The sequence below is a fragment of the Eretmochelys imbricata genome, chromosome 2, assembly GCF_965152235.1.
Source record: "Eretmochelys imbricata isolate rEreImb1 chromosome 2, rEreImb1.hap1, whole genome shotgun sequence".
In the NCBI taxonomy this organism is placed as follows: Eukaryota; Metazoa; Chordata; order Testudines; family Cheloniidae; genus Eretmochelys; species Eretmochelys imbricata.
The window spans coordinates 253,797,587-253,821,258 of NC_135573.1; the positions used below are offsets into that span (position 1 = coordinate 253,797,587).

Sequence of the window (23,672 nt, forward strand, 5' to 3'; positions counted from 1 at the left end):
TGGATGAAGGGAAAGCAGTGGATGTATTGTTTCTTGACTTTAGCAAAGCTTTTGACACGGTCTCCCACAGTATTCTTGTCAGCAAGTTAAGGAAGTATGGGCTGGATGAATGCACTATAGGGTGGGTAGAAAGCTGGCTAGATTGTCGGGCTCAACGGGTAGTGATCAATGGCTCCATGTCTAGTTGGCAGCCGGTGTCAAGTGGAGTGCCCCAGGGGTCGGTCCTGGGGCCGGTTTTGTTCAATATCTTCATAAATGATCTGGAGGATGGTGTGGATTGCACTCTCAGCAAATTTGCGGACGATACTAAACTGGGAGGAGTGGTAGATACGCTGGAGGGGAGGGATAGGATACAGAAGGACCTAGACAAATTGGAGGATTGGGCCAAAAGAAATCTGATGAGGTTCAATAAGGATAAGTGCAGGGTCCTGCACCTAGGACGGAAGAATCCCATGCACCGCTACAGACTAGGGACCGAATGGCTAGGCAGCAGTTCTGCGGAAAAGGACCTAAGGGTGACAGTGGACGAGAAGCTGGATATGAGTCAGCAGTGTGCCCTTGTTGCCAAGAAGGCCAATGGCATTTTGGGATGTATAAGTAGGGGCATAGCGAGCAGATCGAGGGACGTGATCGTCCCCCTCTATTCGACATTGGTGAGGCCTCATCTGGAGTACTGTGTCCAGTTTTGGGCCCCACACTACAAGAAGGATGTGGATAAATTGGAGAGAGTCCAGCGAAGGGCAACAAAAATGATTAGGGGTCTAGAACACATGACTTATGAGGAGAGGCTGAGGGAGCTGGGATTGTTTAGCCTGCAGAAGAGAAGAATGAGGGGGGATTTGATAGCTGCTTTCAACTACCTGAAAGGGGGTTCCAAAGAGGATGGCTCTAGACTGTTCTCAATGGTAGCAGATGACAGAACGAGGAGTAATGGCCTCAAGTTGCAGTGGGGGAGGTTTAGATTGGATATTAGGAAAAACTTTTTCACTAAGAGGGTGGTGAAACACTGGAATGCATTGCCTAGGGAGGTGGTGGAATCTCCTTCCTTGGAAGTTTTTAAGGTCCGGCTTGACAAAGCCCTGGCTGGGATGATTTAGCTGGGAATTGGTCCTGCTTCGAGCAGGGGGTTGGACTAGATGACCTTCAGGGGTCCCTTCCAACCCTGATATTCTATGATTCTATGATTCTCTCCAACTTATCAGTATCCTTCTTGAATTGTGAACAACGGAACTGGACACAGTATTCCTGCAGCAGTTCCATCAGTGCCAAATACAGAGGAAAATAATCTCTCTAATTCTACTTGAGATTCCCCTATTTATGCATCCAAGGATGGCATTACCCTTTTAGCCACAGCATTGCACTGGGAGCCCATGTTCAGCTGGTTATCCACCACGGCCCCCAAGTCCTTTTCAGGGCCCCCGAGTCCCCAAATACAGAACAGCAATATTTATTGAACACTCTGCCTCTTCTGTATTATTACTGATAATTCTACCATTTCCATCTAGTAGTGGACGAGTACCATTGTTAGGATTCTTTTTATTTCTAGTATTCTTAAGAGACTCCTCCTTATTGTCCTTAACTCTGCAGAGGTAGCACAGGTGCAAGGGAGTAAGGGCACCTTATCCGCACACTCTCCCAACTCACTTGCACACAGAGCAGGCCACAATCTGCCCCTAAGTAAATCGGCCACTTCAGAAGGACTCATTTTTAATATAATACAATAGTTCAGCCTGTTCACAAATGAATATCCCTAAAAATAATACAAAGGTTAATTTTTTTCTATAGACAATCATCATTTTAAAACTGGCACATTTCTAATGTTTACCAAGAGTAATGCTGGGGTTTAAATTCTGTTTTTTTCATGTCAGCAGAACTATATATCAGTACATTTCTTTTGTATCGTGGCTCCTATACTCAATGTTCCAAGCATCAACTACCTCCACTTTTTGACCATTTTCTAAAGATTCCTACTCGAAAGATCTGGCAGTATAGGAGAGGGAAAAAAGTGTTCCAAACCTCCTAATTGTGCGTGTATCCCCATGGTCTTTTCATTTGTCTGTAACATCCACTTGTTTCCTATCTTAAATTAGGCCCAGGTGCGGCTTCCGTGCAGCTCTGCACAGACAAGGAGCCTGCTCATGTGTATGAGCCTGCAGATTTGGACCTTAACTTACAAACCCTTCAAGTCAGGGACTATCTTTTCCCTACATTTGTACAGCACCTAGCCCAATGGTACCCTAATCCAGTTTGAGACCTCTGGGCAGCTCTGCAAATAATAATGTTTATTATTTAGAGTGTTCCCTTTTTGTCAGATAAATAAGCACATCTGCTGAATGAATGACAAGGCTGACAGCTAAGGTGTTTATAGCAAGTAAACTCAGAAGACAATACTGGCATTAGGGTTTATTAGCCCAGGATAGTGATATTGCCTAATTACTAGAATGCAATCTCAGACTTTTAGTATTGTACATTTTAAATGTAACATTCAAATTTTAATTTCAGTAATTTCAGATAAAAAATAATTTTCCTATTTCTCATGAAAGGTTAATTGCCTGAATATATATAAATCCTTTTGGGCCTTCCTTTTCCACTCTAGTCATCCACCTTCTCTCCCTCCTCACTTTTCTCTGTCTTACAGTGCTGGCTATTAAAAAAAAAACTTTTAAAAAATGTTGTCTTTACCGACAGTTGCCACTCTCTCTGCAATACGGCAGTATTTCCTTATATTTGGCATAGGAATTAATTGCTGTATCTTGGGAAAAGGGCTTTGATAACTGCTGACTTTTTAATAGTAACTGCTGTGTTAATTGGATACAGTCCCATTTCCTCGCCCTGATTATTAGTGAGCAAAGCTCATCTCTCTACAGTAACTTTGATATTTATTGGTTTACATTGTGTTACAAAGTGAATTGACAGAGGCTGGGTACTTCTGATAAATTTTTTAAATTATATATGTAAACTTACATGTATGACGGGAAGAGACAAGAATCAAAAGGTGTTCCCCTTCATCAGTTTTCCAGCTCTATTTTCTTTGCCTTTCGGTAATTTTTTTCTACTTTTAAGTAAATTTTGTAGTTTTTCTGGTTTAGTTGAAGAGTAGTCAGAAGCTGAGGCAACTGTCTTTGCAGTTGGCAAAGAAGTTAAAAAAATTTGAATACAAGAATCAATCAGAGAAGAGATATTTGCATATTCATAGTATGATTGAGAAATAATTGTACAATTAATATGGAAATCCCTGTACTCTGGCTAAAATTGGCTGTCAGCCAATCAGAGTACAGATACTCGCATAGTTATGGAAATCAGACATGCAAGACTCAAGCAGAATGCAGGGAAATGTATAACTTGGGAAAATCTGCAATTATGCATTAGAGAACATATGGTATGCCTGCACTCTAGCTGAGGCAATTCTATTTCTCAGTAACATTTCTATAGCTAATAGTTTTACTAGTATGGGGCGGAAACTGTATCATCATGTTAATGGATGTTGGATAATTTAATTATTAAAAAAGGGTAGAGGTAGGAAAACTGGTGGGGAGGGAAAGCAGGATCTGCTCACCCCAATCACTTTATTGTTAGCATGTCTGGTATTTTGTTGTCATCCTAGTTTTCCCCTCAGATTGTGTTGTGACTCCATGAAATCTTAACACAGCCTGGAAGCAAAATAAAGTCAGCTCGGAGTGAATGAAATCTGATAAAAATAACTGGAAGTGGGTGGTGAGGGGTTGGTAGTATAAACAGATGTTAGGAATCCATCACTAAAAGGTATACTGAGGGAGTGATTTGGGGTTTCCGTGATGTAAAGTATGATTACAGCAGGTTAGATCAATAATTGAAATACTGAATATTTTAGTCTTTCTTTTTACTTCACCCTGTCACTTGCACCATTAAATCCCATGCTAATTGTTTTACACAGTTACCTCTTTATATGAAGAATTGCATTAAAAGTATTGTCGTGAAACTATTTTTTTTGTACTCTCAGTACAAAGCAAAATTGTTAGTTTTAGCCATAAATCAACATTTGTCTCAGAATATATTTACATTAAGTGAACCTTTGTGAATTGTTCCTGAAGCCAGTTCTTCTTTTATTATGCCCTAGTGAATACCCCTAATTAAGGGTATAAGTTTTAGCAAACATTCAGAAGACACTTCTGGTTTATAATTTTTAAGGACATTTGTAGGCATCAATGGAGTTAATGATAGTTCATATATTGTATTGTGGACTCAAAAACAGCAGTTACAATTGTCAGTGTGGTGGAAAAGTGAACAAAGTATAAACTACAGGATGTTGTCTTCTGTCAGATGTACTGTATCACTTAGTATAGTGCACAGGAAATTTGGGGATTAAACTTTCAAGTGTCAGATATTTTCTTTATTATTTTCACATTATTTTCTTTCTTCATCATTATTAGAAATATACAACAAAACTTGTTATAAAAATAATGTGAAATTAACATGGACCTGAACAAATGCATCCCATGTTGCTTAACTTTCCTTTTTCCATCAGCCAACTGTGGGGAATCAAATGCAAGGTGCATTTGGATGTGGGAATAGCCAGCTTCAGAGAACAGATGTAGGAAATGAAATAAAGAAACAACGAAATAAACGGACTCAGAGGACTGGAGAGAAGGCAGCTCCTCGGTCTAAGAAAAGAAAAAAAGAAGAAGAGGAAAAACAGGCTCTTTATCCGAACACAGATACATTTCTCCAACTAAAACAGGTGAGTGTTTAGAGAATGTCCAGTCCATCAGGAGTAGCTTTAAGAGAATGGATTCAGAGTGGGGAAAAAAGAAATTTACAATTATGCTGAGTTTGGAGTCGATCTGGGTGGAGAATAGCAATTCCAATTCATGGAGGATTTTTACATTTTTTTTCATTCCAATTTAGAACAAAACCCACAAATTTCAAAATTATCCATAAAATCTGAAAAAAATTATTTCAAAAAATCAAAATGTTTCTTTTCAATAATTTCAAAATGAAATTCTGCCAGGCCAGGAGCCCACAAGCCCTGAGAATTGTTTTGATACTGATGAATCAATGCTTTCCCACTGGAACAACATTCCCTTGGAAATTTTCTTAACAGTTCTAGTTTTGAGCATTTTATGATGTGAATGTCACATTACCCCAATATTAAAACCCTCCCCGCACCTTGACTTTAAATATGTGAACTTTCTTATTGTAATAATAAGACCTAACTCTTCTGTAGCAATTTTCATCCATAGATCTCAAAGCGCTTTACAAAGAAGGTTAGTATCATCCCCATCTCACAGATGGGGAAACTGCGGCACGGGGAAGGCTATGCTTAACAAAACATGCAAACCAATTTTCCTCTGCTTGTGTATAGTGGTTGGCATTTAAAAGTCAATATTTAACATACAGTGTTATGAGATTTTGTTCCAATTCACCGAAGCACTTGAGTACATGCTTAAAGTTAAAGCTAACCTATTATATGTACTTAATTCTGATTGAAGTCAATGGGACTTAAGGATGTATTTAAAATTAACCATGAGTAGAAATCCTTTGCCAAATTGCAACCTTATTTCCTGTTCTAATAAGTATAAGGAAATACTGATGTATTTCAGAGGCTATATGACTTTTTAGTGGTAACCACTCTACTGATATTACTCTGGAAACTTTTCTGTCCAGTTAGCATCTTTTATTTTATTTGGTGTATTCATCTCTATCCATTTTTCTCTATAGCAACTCTCTCTGCTACCTCTAATGGAACCAATAATTGGAGTGAGCTTTGCACATTTTCTCCCTTATGGCAGTGGCCAGCTAAATGGTGGAAATCGACTTATGGGAAGTTTTGGTAGTGCTACTCTTGATGGGGTTTCTGATTACTATTCTCAACTGATCTACAAGGTATGTTTTTCCATCTAGATTTCCCATGTCTGTTCTCCGTAAAAAACAAGGTAAAGGGGATTATTTGCATTAACTATCTCTTAGGAGTCTCTCCTGTGCAGCTAAAAAGAGACATTTGCTATTGCTAGACTGTATATTGCATTCAACTGTGAAGTATTTGTTGTTTTGCTCTACGAAACATGGAATCAAATAATAGAAACCATGTTGTAAACAAATTTAAAAAATACAAGCACTGCATTTGCAAACTGATGCTAATTGGTGAAAATTGTAATTAAGGCTTTCTGGAGCAGAAAAGGCTGAATATCCAGTACTTTACAAAGTCATTGAGAGCAGCAAAGCATTTCTTAATGAGAATTAGTTGGGAAATAGACCTTCATCATTTGTCCAGTAGTCTCTGATTTAGGACTTAAAAACTGTGAACAAAATAATCTGTTTGTTGCAGGTCTAATAGCCCACAGAATTTAAAACTCAGGCTCTTGGAGGGCTGAAAGACAATATTGAGAGAATAGGAAGAATGTCAACAGACAGAGGACCAGATTTGGCATGCAGTTACTCTAGCATAAAACTGGAATGACGCTCTGAAGACCATCTGGACTATTCCAGTTTTACACCAGAGTTACTGAGCTAAGAATCTGGCCCAGCAAGGGCAGCTGGTGAACTTGGAAACCAATAATGAAGTTTAATGTCTGTAGACACTGCTCCAGAAAGGCCAAATCCTTGAGTCTTCACTCAGTTTTTCCTTAGACGTAACTCTCAGAATGTTTAAGAGTTATGTCTAAGTGGTTTAGGAATCTACCCCTCCCCTACAATAATATAATTAAATCCGTGCCAGACACTATAACGTGTGTTGTGTCTTTGTATACTAAGTAGTTTTGTAGCAGGTGTGTTCATCTATTTTCCTGTGTATTTGGGAAGTAAATATTAATTTTTATGTATTCAGCGCTGCCTCTGTATGTTTAAAACCTACAAGTATTTACTCTTACTGGAAGTGTGCCTCTGTGTTGTATTTACCTGTTTAAAAGCTAATTTTAAAATCCTTTGGTCTCATGCAGCAGAATAATCTGAGTAATCCTCCGACACCCCCAGCCTCTCTCCCTCCGACACCACCTCCAGTGGCTTGTCAAAAGATGGTGAATGGATTTGCAACTACTGAGGAACTTTCTGGAAAGGCTGGAATGCTGGGCGGACATGATGGTAAGCTTTTAGTGTGCTGCCTCCTTAAAAGAGGTATCGTGCTGGTACTGAAGTATGAAATGCGCACTGCGCCTTATTCGATGCAGTTTGATTTTATCGTATACAAATGAACATGAGACTCCTCTGTCTGGAAGGTTGTAATTGATTCTGTCCAACATGTGTAATTATGCATATTCCATGCCAAAACTATGCTGAGAGCACTGTCAGTGCACAGTTAAACACTCAAAAGTCAGGAAAAAACAAAGGGAAAGCTGCATGCATAATGTAGATTACAAGACCGCTTTAAAGCTTTCTTAGCTGTATGTGCTTTCACAGAGCAGCCTTCCATAGTTGTGCAGCTCAGCAAACTTTGAACATGCTTAGTAAACATTTTCAAATGCTCGTAACTTGGTCAAATCAAAATCAGTTTTCTATCAATAAGACTTTGCGTTGTTGCCCTCCTGAGGATTTTTCATGACAGAATCTATCTTTCAAATTTCAGCCACTGGGTGCTGCAAAAGAGGAAGGCAGGGGGAAGGCTTAAAGGTTTTTTATAATGGGGAAAAATATATTTTTCTTTCCTTGAAGTCAAAAATCGCAGAACCATTAAGGCTCCAATTTTTCAACAGTTTTACCTACACACAGAAACCATCCATAAACAATTGAAACATGAAAAATGAAACATTTTGAGTTATGAGTGACTGAAAATAGAGTTAAAAACTGGTGTACAGCCTTAATTATATTAGAGTGCAGCCAGCACTCTCTTAAAACGTGTATCAGTAGGTAGAGAGAGACATATGCATGCTTGATTGCGCTGTGTTTTTGTTTCAGTTACCAAAGCGCTTGGGCCAAAACAGTTCCAGTTACCTTTCAGACCACAGGATGATTTGTTAGCAAGAGCTATGGCTCAGGGCCCTAAAACTGTGGATGTTCCTGCTTCACTTCCAACACCACCTCATAACAATCAGGAAGAATTAAGGTAGGTTTTTTCCCCCTAAATATTAAGTTTACTTGTTTTGGCCCAGATCCTTCCACCCTGTGCAAGCCCAAGTAAATTGGAGATCCATAGGGGTGTTAGAGAAGGGAATGCACCCTCCCCCAGCCACACCAGAATGAGAAGAAAATGGCATTATTTGTACTAGGTATCTCTCAGTATTCCCTGTCTGAGATTTTTGTGCCACTAAAAGGAAGACTTTTGCTGTTGCTAGACTGTATGTCTTATTCAGCTGTCAAATATTCATTATTTTGCTCTACCAAAAATGGAAACAAGTTACAGAAACTAATCAGGTTCTCACAGCAGCACAATGGCTGCTGGAGCGGCACAACAATTGTATTAATATCAATGGCTACACAGGGTTGTTTTGGGCAGTGGATCCACAAAGTCATAAATCCCACTGTTCATGTCCACACGCTACCCCCAAAAACTCCCCTGCCTTGTAGGCACAGATTGAATCACTGTGGAGAGGTGCTCCATGGTGCACAGCAGGACTCTCTACAAAGACTTCGCTCCCTCTCTTTCTCAAGCTTATTGGAAGCACAACAAGTTTGAGGCACTACAGCTGTTGGATGTATGAGAGAGGATGGTCCAGTGATGAGTTCACTCGCCTGGGACTTGGGACACCTGGATTCAGTTCCCCGCTCCACCACAGACTTTGTGTGACCTTGGAGAAATCACTTAATCTGTCTTTGCGTCACATCCCCATCTTTGTAATGGGGATAATAGTACTTACCTGCCTTATAGGAGTGCTTGAGGATGAGTGCAGATTAAAGATTTATGGCACTATGGTTATGCAAGCCATGGTGGATGCATGGGTGGATGGATTTTATAAATCCAGTAGGGGAAGGCTGTGGGCCATTCAATATGACATGTATTTTGAACACGTTCTAGAAGTTTAAATTTATGATAAGCTCAAGCATTGTGCACCCAAGTGTGTGGCCATCGAACCTTGTGAAATCCTTCCTCATGTTGCACCTGTGAAAAATGGGCTATCTAGCATCTACTAGATGTTCAAGAGCAGAATAGTGGCTTTATCATCTACATCTATCATCTACAGCAAATCTGCCGAGTTAAAAGTATCTCAGATTCTAGATCATTGTTGCCTTTAGTTTGGGAGGGAAGAAGATAATTAAAAACAAGTTTGGTGTTAATAGACAAGTTTAGTTCTGTTTTTCACTGATTTTCATGTTCATGAGATGAATAAGTGACTGCAGAGGAAGTACAACTGTATCAGGTAAGAATGAGAATATCCAATATCCAGCAAACACAGATGAAGTGTATTGGTTGGTGAACTATTGGGTAGGACAGTTCTATGGGGCATAGCTTGATTAACATCACAATTTTGTTGTCTGTTTTTCCCAAAGGGCTAATTTTATCTTGAAGTAAGGTGGGATGCCACAAAAATTGTTGCCAGCAACCAAAAATTCACCCACTACCTTCACTTAATTTTTGTACAAGGCATTTTCAAAAGATGTAGTTTGTTTTTTCTCCCAGGGTTCAAGATCACTGTGATGACCGGGACACTCCTGACAGCTTTGTTCCCTCTTCCTCTCCTGAAAGCGTTGTGGGAATGGAAGTAAGTAGGTATCCAGATTTGTCTCTGGTAAAGGAAGAGAATCCAGAGCCTGTACCATCCCCCATCATTCCAATCCTACCCAGCAGTACTGGAAAAGGTAAGAGTAATACTTATGTTATGTACTTATTGCTAGTTTCTATCCATTCAAAATCATACAGCTTAACCTCATATATATTTTATTTCATTTTAAGGTTCAGAAGCAAAAAGGAACTATGTAAAATCAGAACATAGTTCAGGAACTTTACCTAGTTCTGGCTTCTTTGGCTCTCAGCTTGGGCCATCCCAAAATGGTCTGAAATCTGGCCTTATATCTGTAGCAATTACTTTACATCCCACAGCTGCAGAGGTAAGGGAAATAAACTTCAGTGATTTGTGAACTCTAGCATGGTGTTTATGTAGCATATTATATAAAATAATGACTATTCAGTTTAATTTGAATGCGGGCTACTATAGTATGGCAGCTCTTGTAATCTGGTAATTGATATCCTTAGTTTACTTCCTGTAGTTGATAAAAACAGAGATTTATTTTTGTTGTTTTAGAATATTAGTAGCGTTGTGGCTGCATTTTCCAATCTTCTGCACGTCAGAATTCCCAACAGTTATGAAGTTAGTAATGCCCCAGATGTTCCATCCTCTATGGGAATGTTAAACAGTCACAGAATGAATCCGGCTATGGAATACAGACAGCACTTATTACTTCATGGTCCTCCGGCAGGATCCATGGGCCCTACCAGACTAATAGGGTCTTATGGACTGAAGCAACCTAATATGCCATTTCCTCCAAACAGCAACGGTGAGTTAGTTTATATCTAGTTCTTGTAATTATTAGTTTTGCATTTTTAATCATGTTGGCGTTGGAGAATTTTCAGCCCTATAAACTCAAACTCTAGACTTAACTAGTTGAGTCTTGTTTTTAATAATACTGTCTCTTATACAAGCAGCACACATGTACCTGTGCACTAGGTTCCTGATGTTCTCAGAGACTAATGGAAATCAAAGATCGAAAACACCTGTGATATTATCTTGTCCATCTCGCTGCCAGTGTGGGATTGTTTCCAACAGTATTCTCAGGTTTTCTGTCCTGTCTAATTTTAAATTACTCTAATGGTGTGTCTTTCACCACTTTGGGAGATTATTCCTCCATTGGAAAATTTGTACATAGAAATTTAAATATATTAATACTCCTATTTTATTCTGATTTATTTATTCATCTCATATAATCTCTTTTTGCCTTATTATTCAAACCAGAACTACACAAGATTTGTGTCTGATTTAAGAAAAAACGCCCCATCTGTATTTATCTTAAAGCTTGCCGAACACTCTGTCTAGGAGGATGGAGTCCCACTATTAACCTGCCGAAGATTACTGCCACTTCAGCACACACTTCATTCAGGAGTGTCTTGATGGTATTTTCTAACAGATTTGTCTGGATTTTTTAGGTCTAGCCGGTTATAAAGATCACAATCAAAATATTGCAGAAGGCTCAGCACTGAGACCTCAGTGGTGTTCTCATTGTAAAGTGGTAGTTCTTGGTAGTGGAGTGCGGAAATCTTTCAAAGATCTGTCTTTCCTTAAACAGGTACTGTCATGGAAAGTGATATTTAGGTTTTTTTTATCATAATTTTCAGTCAGCAAATGAAACCAGCAAACAATTTCAGAAATACTGCTTATATGAATATTTCAGTCAGTTTACTTAAATAGGTTCCAGTGTATAATGTGGGACAGCTATTTAAATGTTGCTACCATGATATATCAGTTTTAAGGGACTTAAAAAATTCAGCAGGGCTCTCTTTCCACGGTACTAACTTTGGGCTGTTATCTGCCACTATTGGAAGAGTGACTCTGAAACCATTGCAGAGTAATAATACTTTATATTTTCAAGCAGAAGAGAGTTAATCACATTTAAATCTTGGTTTTATATATTTTCTGCTGTTTCTTTCTTGTGGTAAGGGGAAAAAAAACAAATGTCCCTCCTGGATCTCCATTCCTGTATGCAACCAAATGTCCCTGCTGGATCTCCATTCCAGCATGCAAATATTAAAATATTTGCACCAGTATGAATTCTGGAAAAGGATGCATCTGACCTGCAACAAAAATACCATCACCATTTATCTAAATAATGAAATCATATGATTGCTATGTAATAGAGCTTTATAGTTAAAGCTATACATAAAGTGTATGAACACCCATGCAAAACACCACGGATCAGATTTTCACAGAATTTAGGTACCTAACTCCCATTGACTTCAGTGGGAGTTAGGCATCTAAATACATTAAAAAATCTGGGCCTGAATCCACAGCAACATTTTACAGATCACCACTTGATGATAAAGTTGTGTGATCTATCTTTGACCAGCCTGAAACAGGAAGAGCTTCTGTGGTTCAAAGATAAAAGAAAAATGCCCTATAGAAATACTGTCTTAAGTAAAATTCAGATGAGCATACAATAGAGAATTCTTTGCATTGATTCTAATGCACTTCTGTTGGTGGCATAAAATGCTGAAGAGTAAGGCCACTGGTGGTTTTAACTTTAAATTTCCATAGTTTATATTTGTATTACAATAGTGTCGATTCTAGTCCCTTGAATGGGCTCATAACAATCTTTGGCTTTGATTCCCAGGGTTCCCGAGAGATCTCTGATAGAGTGGAAAAGGATGTTGTCTTCTGTAGCAACAACTGCTTTGTTCTTTATTCAGCAGCTGTGCAAGCAAAAAACTCAGAGAGCAAGGTAAGTACCAATTAGCAATTATTGCTGTTACTTCTCTAATAAAATAGAAAAATTTCCTAAGTAAAGATCTTGGGCCAAGGGTTCTTGGCATACTTAGTATTTATAATACCATAAACTGTTACGTTTTAATGGCGTTTAAGTGTGAGTCCGTGCTACAGTAGGATATTGAAATTCTGAAGCAGCAAAGGATCAGGAATAAAAATCAAAATCCATATTTACAGAAAATTAAACCTAGGAGAAATGCATGGCAGAGCATTAGCAGTCTTTTCCTGACAGAGCTTTATGGCCGAATCTCTGACTCTCATTGAAATCAGTGGGAGGCTTTCTGTTGAGTTGATGAACATTGCATCAAACCTTAAGTGTATTCCTTTATTTTCTGCATTTTCATTTGCTTTGTGCGCAGTAAGAAATCATTAGCAACTGTACAAAAAATAACTGAACAGGGAGATTGCAGGAACACTTTACTTTCTTGACACAAAAGGTAGGAAGTATAATAATCTCCACTGTCTTTTCATTTGGCCGCAATGGCTATTTTAAAGAAATAATTACCAAAATATTAATTGATGAAGACTGTGGTGAATGACAATGAAAGAAAAAAGTAGTTTATAATTACTGAACTAGCCATTTTATATAGTGTTTTAAGAAACATGCTTGGTTGAAAATGTGATCATGCCAGGAGTTTTTCACATGTGTATTCCAGGATGACAAGAACATGTAGTTGGAACTGAATTTCATCCATTCAGTCTCCCCTGTTGTAAACAGCGAAAAGAATCCGTTTTCTGTTCGTGGACCCTAGTAAGGGTACACAGCAGCTTATAGTAGCAGCACAGCACCTCTCAGGAGACAGACTTCCTTGTCTTGTCCTATTCTATTTAGTTTGGAGGGAAGAAAACAGGATGCTTGTGGATGAGTTCCCTTGCTGCAGATATATATCAGTACATCACCAAGCACACTGTTAGGGCTTAAAAATCTCAATTTAAAGTAATGATAATACGCTTTGCAAGAAAAATCTTACAACAAGAAGGATCTGATCTAACTCTATTGAAATAAATGAGTTTTTCCATTGACTTCAATCAGAGTTGGATCAGACCCCTAACTCTTGGATGTGAAGAGTAGAAAAGTACAGTTTAACTTTAATTTCAGTGTACTTTTCCTTGAATAAACCAGGTAGTTGGAGATCTTTACTCACTCCCCCCAACACCCCAAGGAAGGCAAAACCACTCATTTTTAAAAAAAAAACCCTGTAGTCAGTCTTGTGGGGAGAAAGTATAATCAGAAAAAAATTCCCTCCTGACCCACAAAAACACAGTCTCAAGCATAGAACTGACTAAATAATCCTTTAATTTATTAAATTCCATAGTTATCTAGGTTTTGCTGACTACATTAATAGTGTTTGACTCCACCTCTTCAAATAGAAGTTTATTCAAGTCTTCAGCACACTCCCTAAAAGAATATCTTCTTAAATTCTTTGGGCATGTGTTCCCTTTTTAGTGTACATTTTCAATATATCCCCAAATTCTTTTTTATTCAACACCCTAAAATAGATTATTTAGATTAATTTGACAATAACTTTAATTAAAACACTTTATAGAGCTTCAGTCACGTCATGGTAAAATTGTCTTCTCTCAAGACTTAAGCATTTGCTTCAAGGTTAAGCTCCTTCAGATCACTTATCGGTTTAGTTGGCCTAATGCTTATTCTTTTTCCAGTTCTTTTTTCAAAAAAGGTGGATGAAACTGGATACTGTACTTCAAATGTCATTTAATCAGTGCTCTATAGTGTGTTTGCATAGTATCTATAGACTTACTCTATAACATGCTCTCCTCGGTATAAGCCAGCACCCTGTTTGTCTTTTTATTGTTGCTGCAAACTGGATGGAGAATATAAATATTGGGTTTATCAGTATGTCCAGATCCTTTTTCTCTACCCTAGTAATTAGTTCAATACTAGTTGAATTGTACTTATCTTGGACATTATTTCTACCCAAGTGCATCACTTTATTCTTAAACAATTAAATTTCATATTCTGCCTCTGCATCTTTTCATTTAGTTAGTTTTTCAAGATGACCCTAAAAAACACATCAGTCTCTCTGAGTCCTAATCCTGCCCCTATTTTGAAATCCATCTGCAAATGTAGAACTTGTTATATAATTTGACCTTTTTCTTTTTTAATAGTGTATTTGTCCTTGAAGGATTCCACTCCTCACCAACTTCCATGAAAAATACAGTCCTTTAATTCCCAGCATTTATCTTTCTCTGCCATCTATTACTAGTTCCTTATCTGTTAATAATTTATCTCCTGACCCATATTTAGAGATTTTTATATAACTTTGTCTGAAGCTTCCTAAAAATAAAGATGATGTAAATCTATTGGGTGCCGCAATCTAAACCACTTGCTATTTCGTTTTTAAAAATGTCGAGAAAGAGGAGAGGACCCATACTCTGGACTTACTGGAGCAAAAGTAAAGCTGCAAAATTATTAAAATACTGCTCTGTGAGCAACACAAGCCATGGTACCAATGAATCAAGATAACTTATTTTGTCCTATGACACAACAATCTGACAAATTACCTTATATGCTCTAAACTCACCCCTTCCTTCTCTTCAGTCTGACCTGAAAACATTATTGGGGATATTTGTTGTTCAATTTGTAATGCATTTTTAAGAGGCTTTTTTCTATTTATTTCTCAGGACTCAATTCCATCTTTCCCACAGTCACTGATGAAAGAAATGCCACCTAAAGCATTCCATCAGTACAGCAACAACATCTCCACTTTAGATGTACATTGTCTCCCCCAGCTGCAGGAAAAAGTTTCTCCGCCTTCATCACCCCCTATCACGTTCCCTCCTGCATTTGAAGCAGCCAAGGTAGAGGCAAAGTCAGATGAGCTTAAAGTAACAGTGAAGCTAAAACCTAGATTAAAAACAATACACAGTAGCCTTGATGATTGTCGACCTCTAAGTAAGAAATGGAGAGGAATGAAATGGAAAAAATGGAACATTCAGGTTGTGATTCCTAAAGGATCATTCAAACCCCCCGGTGAAGAGGAGATAGATGAGTTTCTCAAGAAACTGGGCACAACCCTTAAACCTGACCCTGTGCCTAAAGACTACAGAAAATGTTGCTTCTGTCATGAAGAGGGTGATGGACTAACAGATGGACCAGCAAGGCTTCTTAATCTTGACTTAGACCTTTGGGTCCATTTGAACTGTGCTCTTTGGTCTACAGAGGTCTATGAGACACAGGCTGGTGCCTTAATTAACGTGGAACTAGCACTGCGAAGAGGCTTGCAAATGAAATGCATGTTCTGTCACAAAATGGGCGCCACCAGCAGTTGTCACAGGTTAAGATGCACCAATATTTATCACTTTACCTGTGCCATTAAAGCACAATGCATGTTTTTTAAAGACAAAACCATGCTTTGCCCCATGCACAAACCAAAGGGAGCTCATGAACAAGAACTTAGTTACTTTGCAGTTTTCAGGAGGGTCTACGTTCAGCGTGATGAGGTGCGGCAAATTGCTAGTATAGTACAGCGGGGAGAACGTGAGCACACTTTCCGTGTAGGAAGCCTGATCTTCCACACTATTGGTCAGCTGCTGCCGCAACAGATGCAGGCATTCCACTCTTCGAAAGCTCTCTTCCCTGTTGGATATGAGGCCAGCCGGTTGTATTGGAGCATGCGATATGCAAACAGGCGCTGTCGGTATCTGTGTTCTATTGAGGAGAAGGATGGCTTTCCAGTGTTCGTGATCAGGATTGTTGAGCAAGGTCATGATGATCTGGTTCTTACTGATTCAACACCGAAAGGTAAACCAGAATTATGTAAACTCAACAGAAGGCTTTCATGACTATACAGTTTCCTTTTACATCATATGTACAGTAAATGTTTCAGATAAATATTGCATGCACTTGTTTTCCTGTATACCTTTCTTGTTTTGTTTCTATTTCATGCTCAGTAATGTGAGACTTGGGTTTCACAATTTCAACTTCCATTGTAGAATCGAAAAATTATTTATCTGGTGCCTAATCATTTGCTAATTCTACTGCGTGATGTAATCTCTATACCAATGTTCCAAGGCTGTACTTCCAGCACTGTGAGCTGTACTATACTTATCCAGTATTGTGCATTTCAAAGATGAAACTTCTGAGATGCAATAGTGATGGGGGCTGTAGAATAACCATCCTAGACAGATAAAACAGTAATGTGCACTACAAATAAAATGAGGAAGAAAGGATACTTGCAACAAGCTCATAAAGAAGCCAAAACAATAAACATGACATTGGACAAAATAAAAAAAAATATTTTGTGTGTATTTCTGCTCTGAAAAGTGGCTTTCTAAATATGACCTTTTGCGGTTTTATTTTCATTCTGGCTCAATGATCTCCAGATCAGACGTGTTCAAGCTACAAGTAAAAAGATCTTTTTTTCCAGCTGCCAGCTGTGCAAACACAGCCTAGGCTCTGAGAGCCAAGCTGATTTCTTTCTCACACATAACACCTGCTATTTACACCTGTGCAACCCCATTATTGTCAATTATGCCTGCAGTAGCTTGCACAGACATAACCAGCTCCAACTTACTAAACTGTTCTGTACATGGTTTACGAATTGTAATAGAATCCAGCTCACTCAGTCTTAGCTGTGTTAGCTTTGCAGGGCTAACATGAATATTTTTGTCACTGAAGTAGAATGGAGTCTGAATACGCGCACACATCTGTCAAATTACAAAGATGTTTTTTACATAGTCTCTTTTCGGAGTAGACCCATACTTGAAAGTATGTTTAGCCAGCTCAGCAGTATTCTACTAGTCATGGATCCATCTCCTGGTTTTAGTCACTTTCTGGGCGTGGAGGCACTAGAAGTAAGCAGTGCACTCAGACCCTGATGAAAATAAAAATATCTTGTGGTGTTCAACAGAGACCCATTTAACTAATTGTTCAGTGGCATTGTCAAGCTATGAAGGGAGCATGATTCACTGCTCTTGAACTGCTGTGCAGAATCCCAAGTGGGGTGGTGAATGTCAGAGAAAACTGATGGATTTTTAAGGCTCTGACTGACCTCCAAGGACCCCTTTGGGCTCAGATGATAGTGATGAGAATTGGCTGGATAGAAGAATGGGGGCATGTTTGTCATCTGTGTGATTGGTGACATCAGGGATCTTGGAGGTTATGGGATCCTTGGAGCTGAAAGAATCCTTGCTACATTGCCACCACCGCTATGTCCTATCTTCACCATTAGCCAAATGTGCATCCATCTTATGGGTTGAAGATGCACTCTCTAGTCTATTAACACCTCTCCTGAAAACTTGCGAGAGGGTCCTAGCAAACTGACTAAAGTTGCTCTCTTCAGCTAAGCATGCTGTCTCTACAGCATCCCAAGCAATTCTTGGGTGGTGAGAAAGGAACTGAGCTGGAGTCTCAAACTCAGATCTTTGATTCCCTCCATAACAACATATTATACCACCATGAGACATCTGGGTCAGGAAGAGAGAAAAAATCATCAACTTAAGGAAGTGGAAAATTCCATTTATTTAAGGAAAGTTTATTTATTTTGTGGTCATTTTTAAAATGTTTAGCAGGAGAAACTTAGCTGCCTGATTACATGAGTAGGAATTTGTAATATGGAATTAGTGATGTAAAAGTTTTTATCCAGTGCTCAAGTGTTTGTCACATTCTTCAAAATCAAGAGAAGTATAATAGAGACACAACACTGTCTGAGAGTACTCAGCACAACATAACTACCCAAATGAGTCTCCATTTCAGACTTTAACACCGTGGTGAAGTGGGATATTTTATTTCATTAAGTTGTTCCCTTTAGATATAAAATCAACTATCTGGTACTCTGTGGCCTTTTTCATTATAGGTGTCCTACTCCAATTTCCTTACTTGTTAGGTATAACTGCAGTGTCTGTGGGCTTTCTTTATTTGCTCATTATAATCTTTTTCCATGTGGTCATGTAGGTGTGTGGGATAAAATCTTGGAGCCTGTTGCATCTGTTAGAAAAGAATCTGAAATGCTACAGCTCTTTCCTGGATATTTGAAGGGTGAAGACCTCTTTGGTTTGACAGTCTCTGCCGTGGCAAGAATTGCTGAATCAGTGAGTTCATTGCTGCAACAATTCGGGACTCTTACTCTAATTAAAGGTTTACAACAATTTAGAACATCTCAGATGAAAATGATACATTTATCACATACATATTTGTGAAGCTTCTGCAATTGTGAAACAGGCCACAGGGGCCCTTGGAGTGTCTGCGGGGAGGGAAATTCCACATGGCAGTGTCAACCTTCCCTCCACCTGGGAGCCTGTTGGATGCCTGTGCTAGCCAAAGAGCGGGTGGAACTACTCCAAGAAAGGATTAGCAGAGTGGCCAGAGACCGAATGATTTGGTGCAGCCTCAGCCAGCAGGCCTGTAGTCCCCAGGGGAAACCAAAGTTACCCTCTCCCAACCTAACCGCTGGGGGAGGGTGCGCAGTTGGGGAAATCCAGCCTGCACTTCCCCCAGGTGATTAACCCTAATGCGAAGAGGTTCCATTTGATTCTTCATTTGGAGTTCTGTTTTGTTCCGTTGAGAACATGAAAAGTTGTAGCAAATAAATGTGCTGCATGTAACACACAAGAGTTACTGGATCAATCACACACACACAGCAGAAGGAAAACAGTAAGAAGGTGTGAGAAAGTAAGATTCCTTTTTTCCTCCACCTTCTTACGCTTTACATACATTTTCAGGAAAGAAGAACCTAAAAATCCAAAAACTGAACATTTGAAAGCCAAAATTTTGTGATTTCCAAAACCAAACCAAAGCATTAAGCTGACCTAAAACAAAAAATGTTTTGAAATTTCCCATGGAAAAATCAAAATTTGTCATTAAAATTGAAATTTCCTCATTGTGTGGTCAGATAATTTTCTGAACAAAAACTTTCTACCATCTTTACTCATAACGCACACCCGAAAAATAGTGCATTACAGGGGAAGTGTCTGCTGTGATATGGAAGCATGCCACACCCTGCTCTCACCACGTGTTCTTTAGAGAAAATTAGCCAGGAAGAAAAGGGAGTTTTGCTAAGACTCAGTGTCTCTCTCCATATTTCTATATTTGCAAATTAGTTAGTCTGATGGAATATAGATAAGAGTCAAAACAGCTTTTTGTCAAGGAAATGCTACTGAAGGTTTATCAGAAGGCAGTGTCAAGTCTTAAGTCTGAGCAACTGTGAGCGCTTTGCCTGTGCCATATTTAAAAAGACAGACTACTGTGTGGATGTTTTTCTGATGTGTTAACATGTGATTACTTTGTTTCTTACAGCTTCCTGGGGTTGAGGGTTGTGAGAACTACACTTTCCGATATGGCCGAAACCCTTTAATGGAACTTCCTCTTGCCATCAACCCCACAGGCTGTGCCCGTGCTGAGCCTAAAATGAGTACCCATGTCAAGAGGTTTGTGTTAAGGTATTTTGTTTTAACTTCACATAGTACAGCCCAGGGTTTATAGGCTGCTTAGGGTTATTTGTGCTTTTGTCTGCTGCTTACAAACCCTGTTGTCTTTGGCTGTGTATGTGCATGCCCGAATCAAAGGAACCGCTTTGTTGTCTATGCTAGCTGGCTTTAAGTGTATGTTTGTCTGAAAAAAGTTTTAATACAATTCAGCTTGTGGTTTTATTCGGAGAAATCTTCAGTTTTCCTTGTATTTTTTTCTGTTATATGCCCAATTCCTGCAGGCCTCACACCTTGAATAGCACCAGCACCTCAAAGTCATTTCAGAGCACAGTGACAGGAGAGCTAAATGCGCCTTACAGTAAACAGTTTGTCCATTCCAAGTCCTCCCAGTACCGTAAAATGAAGACTGAATGGAAATCCAATGTGTATCTGGCTCGCTCTCGGATTCAGGTCAGTTACAATATAGCTGTATTTTTGAGATTTTTATTCCTAAATACAATTCCCTACAGTCTGTAGAGTCTAGTAAAGTCTGAAGGGAATTTACGGCATATGTGTGGTGATCAGTTTCCATCTATTGTATGTAACAAAGGTGGTCGTTTAATTTAAATCTTTTTTTTTTTTAATTGACTGAAGCCCTAGCTTGCAAAACTGAGTTGTGTTGTTTTACTGGTTAGGTCCTTTTAACTTTTTTCTCAAAAACAAAATGCAGTTTAGTGAAGAAACTAAAATATACAGAATCTTTTTTACCAGCAGCAGTGGGAGGATCATCTGCATATCTAGTGGCTAATTTTAGACCAAGCTAGCTCATTAAAAAATGGAGAACAGAAATAATGCGAGTCCAGGATGTTGAGTAAAATACTTTGTCATGTTAATACAATTAAATAGTCAATTTATTGACTTCTGCAAACCTCCCAGATGTTCAGCTCCACTGAACGTGTTGCCAAATCTGTATAACATGCCTTGTATATATTTGCTGTATATTTTAGGTTGGACTGTGGAAGATTATTTAAATGGATAAAACACCATAGCACACATTTAAATTATTTGGTGCTAGAAAGTACTCTTTATTGTTCAAGGAATTCACAATCTCTGCATAAGTCAAATAACTCTGGAGTAAGAAGCCTACTAGCTCAATTGGCTGCAAGATAAATAATTGCAAAGCATTTTCTCTTATTTTAAAAAAACTAAGAAATTAAATGCAGAAAACTGATTTTGCATCATTAAAGCTGTGTAGTTAAAATCACAACAAATCAGGAGATGAAGAAGTGAAGAAATCACAGAATGTAATTGCTCAGATAGTTCTCTGTTTTAAACTTTAAAAGTATATATTAATTCAGCCATGTTGCTCATATACTCTGCTTTTCCTGTTTTCTGGGTGAATATGTCACTTAATATATCACTGTTTATATTTCCAATTGTATATGTTAAACATATTGAATGTGTATATATGCTGGAGCTAAGGTCGCTGTTTGCATTTGCTGACTTTTTGTGTTTTTTCAACCATGTCACTTTTTATCTTTCATTATGTATCATTTCTGCATGTGTAGATATAGATTTTCTCCAAGCATGGCTTGGGGGCACACCAAAGGAATCAAATGTAAATGTGCATTGATTCTCCAGTTCTAAATCACACAGTATTCCCTTTGTAGGGCCTGGGCTTATATGCTGCTAGAGACATTGAAAAGCACACCATGATCATTGAATATATTGGAACTATCATCCGTAATGAGGTAGCAAACAGGAAGGAGAAGCTTTATGAATCTCAGGTATTGTATATTATTATTATTATTATTTACTTACTGTTCCGTTCCGTTCCTTTTCTTTCCTTTCCTTTAAGTATTCATGCAACAGAATGAGATGAGTTGCCAGCATTTTAAGACTTCCAGTCTGAGGAAGCTGAGTCAAAGTACTCTTGTGAATGAATGTTTGAATTCTGGGAGGCAGTGTTGTGTCTAGTGATTGTAGCAGGGGATTGGGAATTGGGTCTCCTGAATTCATAGATTCCAAGGCCAGAGGGACAATTGTGATCTTCCAGCCTGACTTCCTGTATAACACAGACCATAAGAACTAGCAGAAGACCGTTTCAATCCATTGACCTCTCAGTTATAGACTCGGCACACTTTTGCTGTGCCACTCTGCTTTTGATTCTGTTCATCACTCTGCCACAGACTTACTGCATGACCTTGAGATGTTAATATTACCTTAGACCTTTACAGTGCCTTTCATTCCAGGATCTCAGAGTGCTTACCAAATATATTAAACCTCACAAACGCCAGTGAGTCAGGTAATGTACCAATCTTACAGTTGTACAAGCACAGAGAGGTCAGAACCTGCATTTTTAGGGACCACTTTTTAAGTAAGGCTTGACCTCTTTGTGCAATGCCGGGATGTTGTGAGGGACCATTCATTGGTAAAGCACTTTGAGACCTTAATGAAAGGTGCTATACAAATCGTATTAGCATATTATTTGAGGGGGATATTAAAATCACAGGAGGTTGCCTCTCGTGTTTATGGCCCATCCATTCCTCATAGGTAGTGGAGTAAATGATAGTGTCCCACTTTCACACAGTAAGTGCAATATATGAATCAGTACTTCCTTAGTGAGCCAATGGGCCACGTCTAATTGTGAATCCAGAAAAGTACTTGGAGATGGTCCATGTTGCTCCTTTGTTTTAATCACGATTTTTTTTTGTAAAATCTATAGTTCCTTTTCTCCCTACTCTCTTTCAGAATCGTGGAGTGTACATGTTCCGCATTGACAATGATCATGTCATTGATGCTACATTGACAGGAGGTCCTGCAAGGTGGGTGGCTCTCCCGAGAGCTGTGATCTCATGTTTGGAAATTAGCCATGTTCCCTTGGCTAGCTGTTGGGGAGGGATTCCATTTTGTGCTTTTTTTCAATGGCCTTATTCTTTAAGCTGGTGCATTCAGTCTTCACACTAAGCCACTGAAGCAATGCCATCTTTCTCATTAACTCTTCATAGCCCTGATTAACTGTGCCATGGCAGACATACAGCTGTAGAGAAAGAAATGTAATTTTTTTAACTTTTGACTTTTTTTTTTTTTTTACATTTTTCTAGGTAAAGAAACAAGTACAGGGTAATGTAATTTTAGCTGGAAAAATCCGCTCACACTGAAGCTAAAGTCACTCTATAGTTTAGTTTAGATTCGTGTCCAATTACATAGCTTAAAAAAATACATTTTTGCAAATCTTTTATTTTTGTAGGTATATTAACCATTCATGTGCACCGAACTGCGTGGCTGAGGTGGTGACTTTTGAGAGAGGACACAAGATTATCATCAGCTCCAACCGGAGAATCCAGAAAGGGGAGGAGGTAGACCTTACTCATTTGCTTTTATTTTGTTGTTCCCTTGAGTTTTATTATTTTCCCTAAATGACTATGTATGTTGTACTATCATTAGCACAGGAAACTTGCTTACTCAGACTTGGGACAGATCCTGGTGTCCAACATTTCCCATCCCCTTCCTCAGTATAAACAATTAAAGTTCCCAAAAGTATATAATGTACTGACTAGTGTAATGTATAGTATAGAACAGGGGTTCTCAAACCTCATTGCACCACGACCCCCTTCTGACAACAAAAATTACTACACAGCCGCAGGAGAGGGGACAGAAGCCTGAGCCTGCCCAAGCCCGGCTGCCCTGGGGCGGGGAGGAAAGCCCAAGCCCTGCTGCCCTCGGGCTTCTGCCCTGGAAGGTGGGCTTGGGCTTCAGCCCTGGACCCCAGCATGTCTAAGCCAGCCCTGGCAACTCCATTAAAATGGGGTCCCAACCCACACTTTGAGAACCGCTGGTACAGAATGATAGATACAAGCAAAGATATAGTGAAGAATACAGACCAGACGTTTCATAACCACGCTCTTAACATTTGTTTTCTTC

General features: G+C 38.9%; 1 protein-coding gene and 1 long non-coding RNA gene across 8 annotated transcripts in view; one reads left to right on the top strand and one right to left on the bottom strand.

Moving 5' to 3' along the window:
- The window catches only part of LOC144259973 (uncharacterized), a 64,030-nt gene extending 41,541 nt beyond the window's left edge, over window positions 1-22,489 (bottom strand). Inside the window, exon 1 of the long non-coding RNA XR_013344969.1 lies at window positions 21,570-22,489. This is a non-coding gene — a long non-coding RNA (uncharacterized LOC144259973). The remainder of the gene's footprint in view (window positions 1-21,569) is intronic.
- The window catches only part of KMT2C (lysine methyltransferase 2C), a 334,572-nt gene that overhangs the window by 308,904 nt on the left and 1,996 nt on the right, over window positions 1-23,672 (top strand). For 6 of the 7 annotated variants that reach the window (XM_077808385.1, XM_077808388.1, XM_077808389.1 and 3 more), the window contains 16 exons: window positions 4,505-4,717; window positions 5,698-5,862; window positions 6,915-7,056; window positions 7,867-8,014; window positions 9,527-9,705; window positions 9,800-9,954; window positions 10,149-10,401; window positions 11,048-11,187; window positions 12,229-12,336; window positions 15,027-16,146; window positions 18,298-18,434; window positions 19,639-19,781; window positions 20,051-20,219; window positions 21,419-21,535; window positions 22,500-22,573; window positions 22,999-23,107. In XM_077808385.1, the coding sequence (XP_077664511.1) occupies window positions 4,505-4,717; window positions 5,698-5,862; window positions 6,915-7,056; window positions 7,867-8,014; window positions 9,527-9,705; window positions 9,800-9,954; window positions 10,149-10,401; window positions 11,048-11,187; window positions 12,229-12,336; window positions 15,027-16,146; window positions 18,298-18,434; window positions 19,639-19,781; window positions 20,051-20,219; window positions 21,419-21,535; window positions 22,500-22,573; window positions 22,999-23,107 (3,372 nt within the window). The remainder of the gene's footprint in view (window positions 1-4,504; window positions 4,718-5,697; window positions 5,863-6,914; window positions 7,057-7,866; window positions 8,015-9,526; window positions 9,706-9,799; window positions 9,955-10,148; window positions 10,402-11,047; window positions 11,188-12,228; window positions 12,337-15,026; window positions 16,147-18,297; window positions 18,435-19,638; window positions 19,782-20,050; window positions 20,220-21,418; window positions 21,536-22,499; window positions 22,574-22,998; window positions 23,108-23,672) is intronic. The other variant, XM_077808386.1, reaches the window with a different exon arrangement.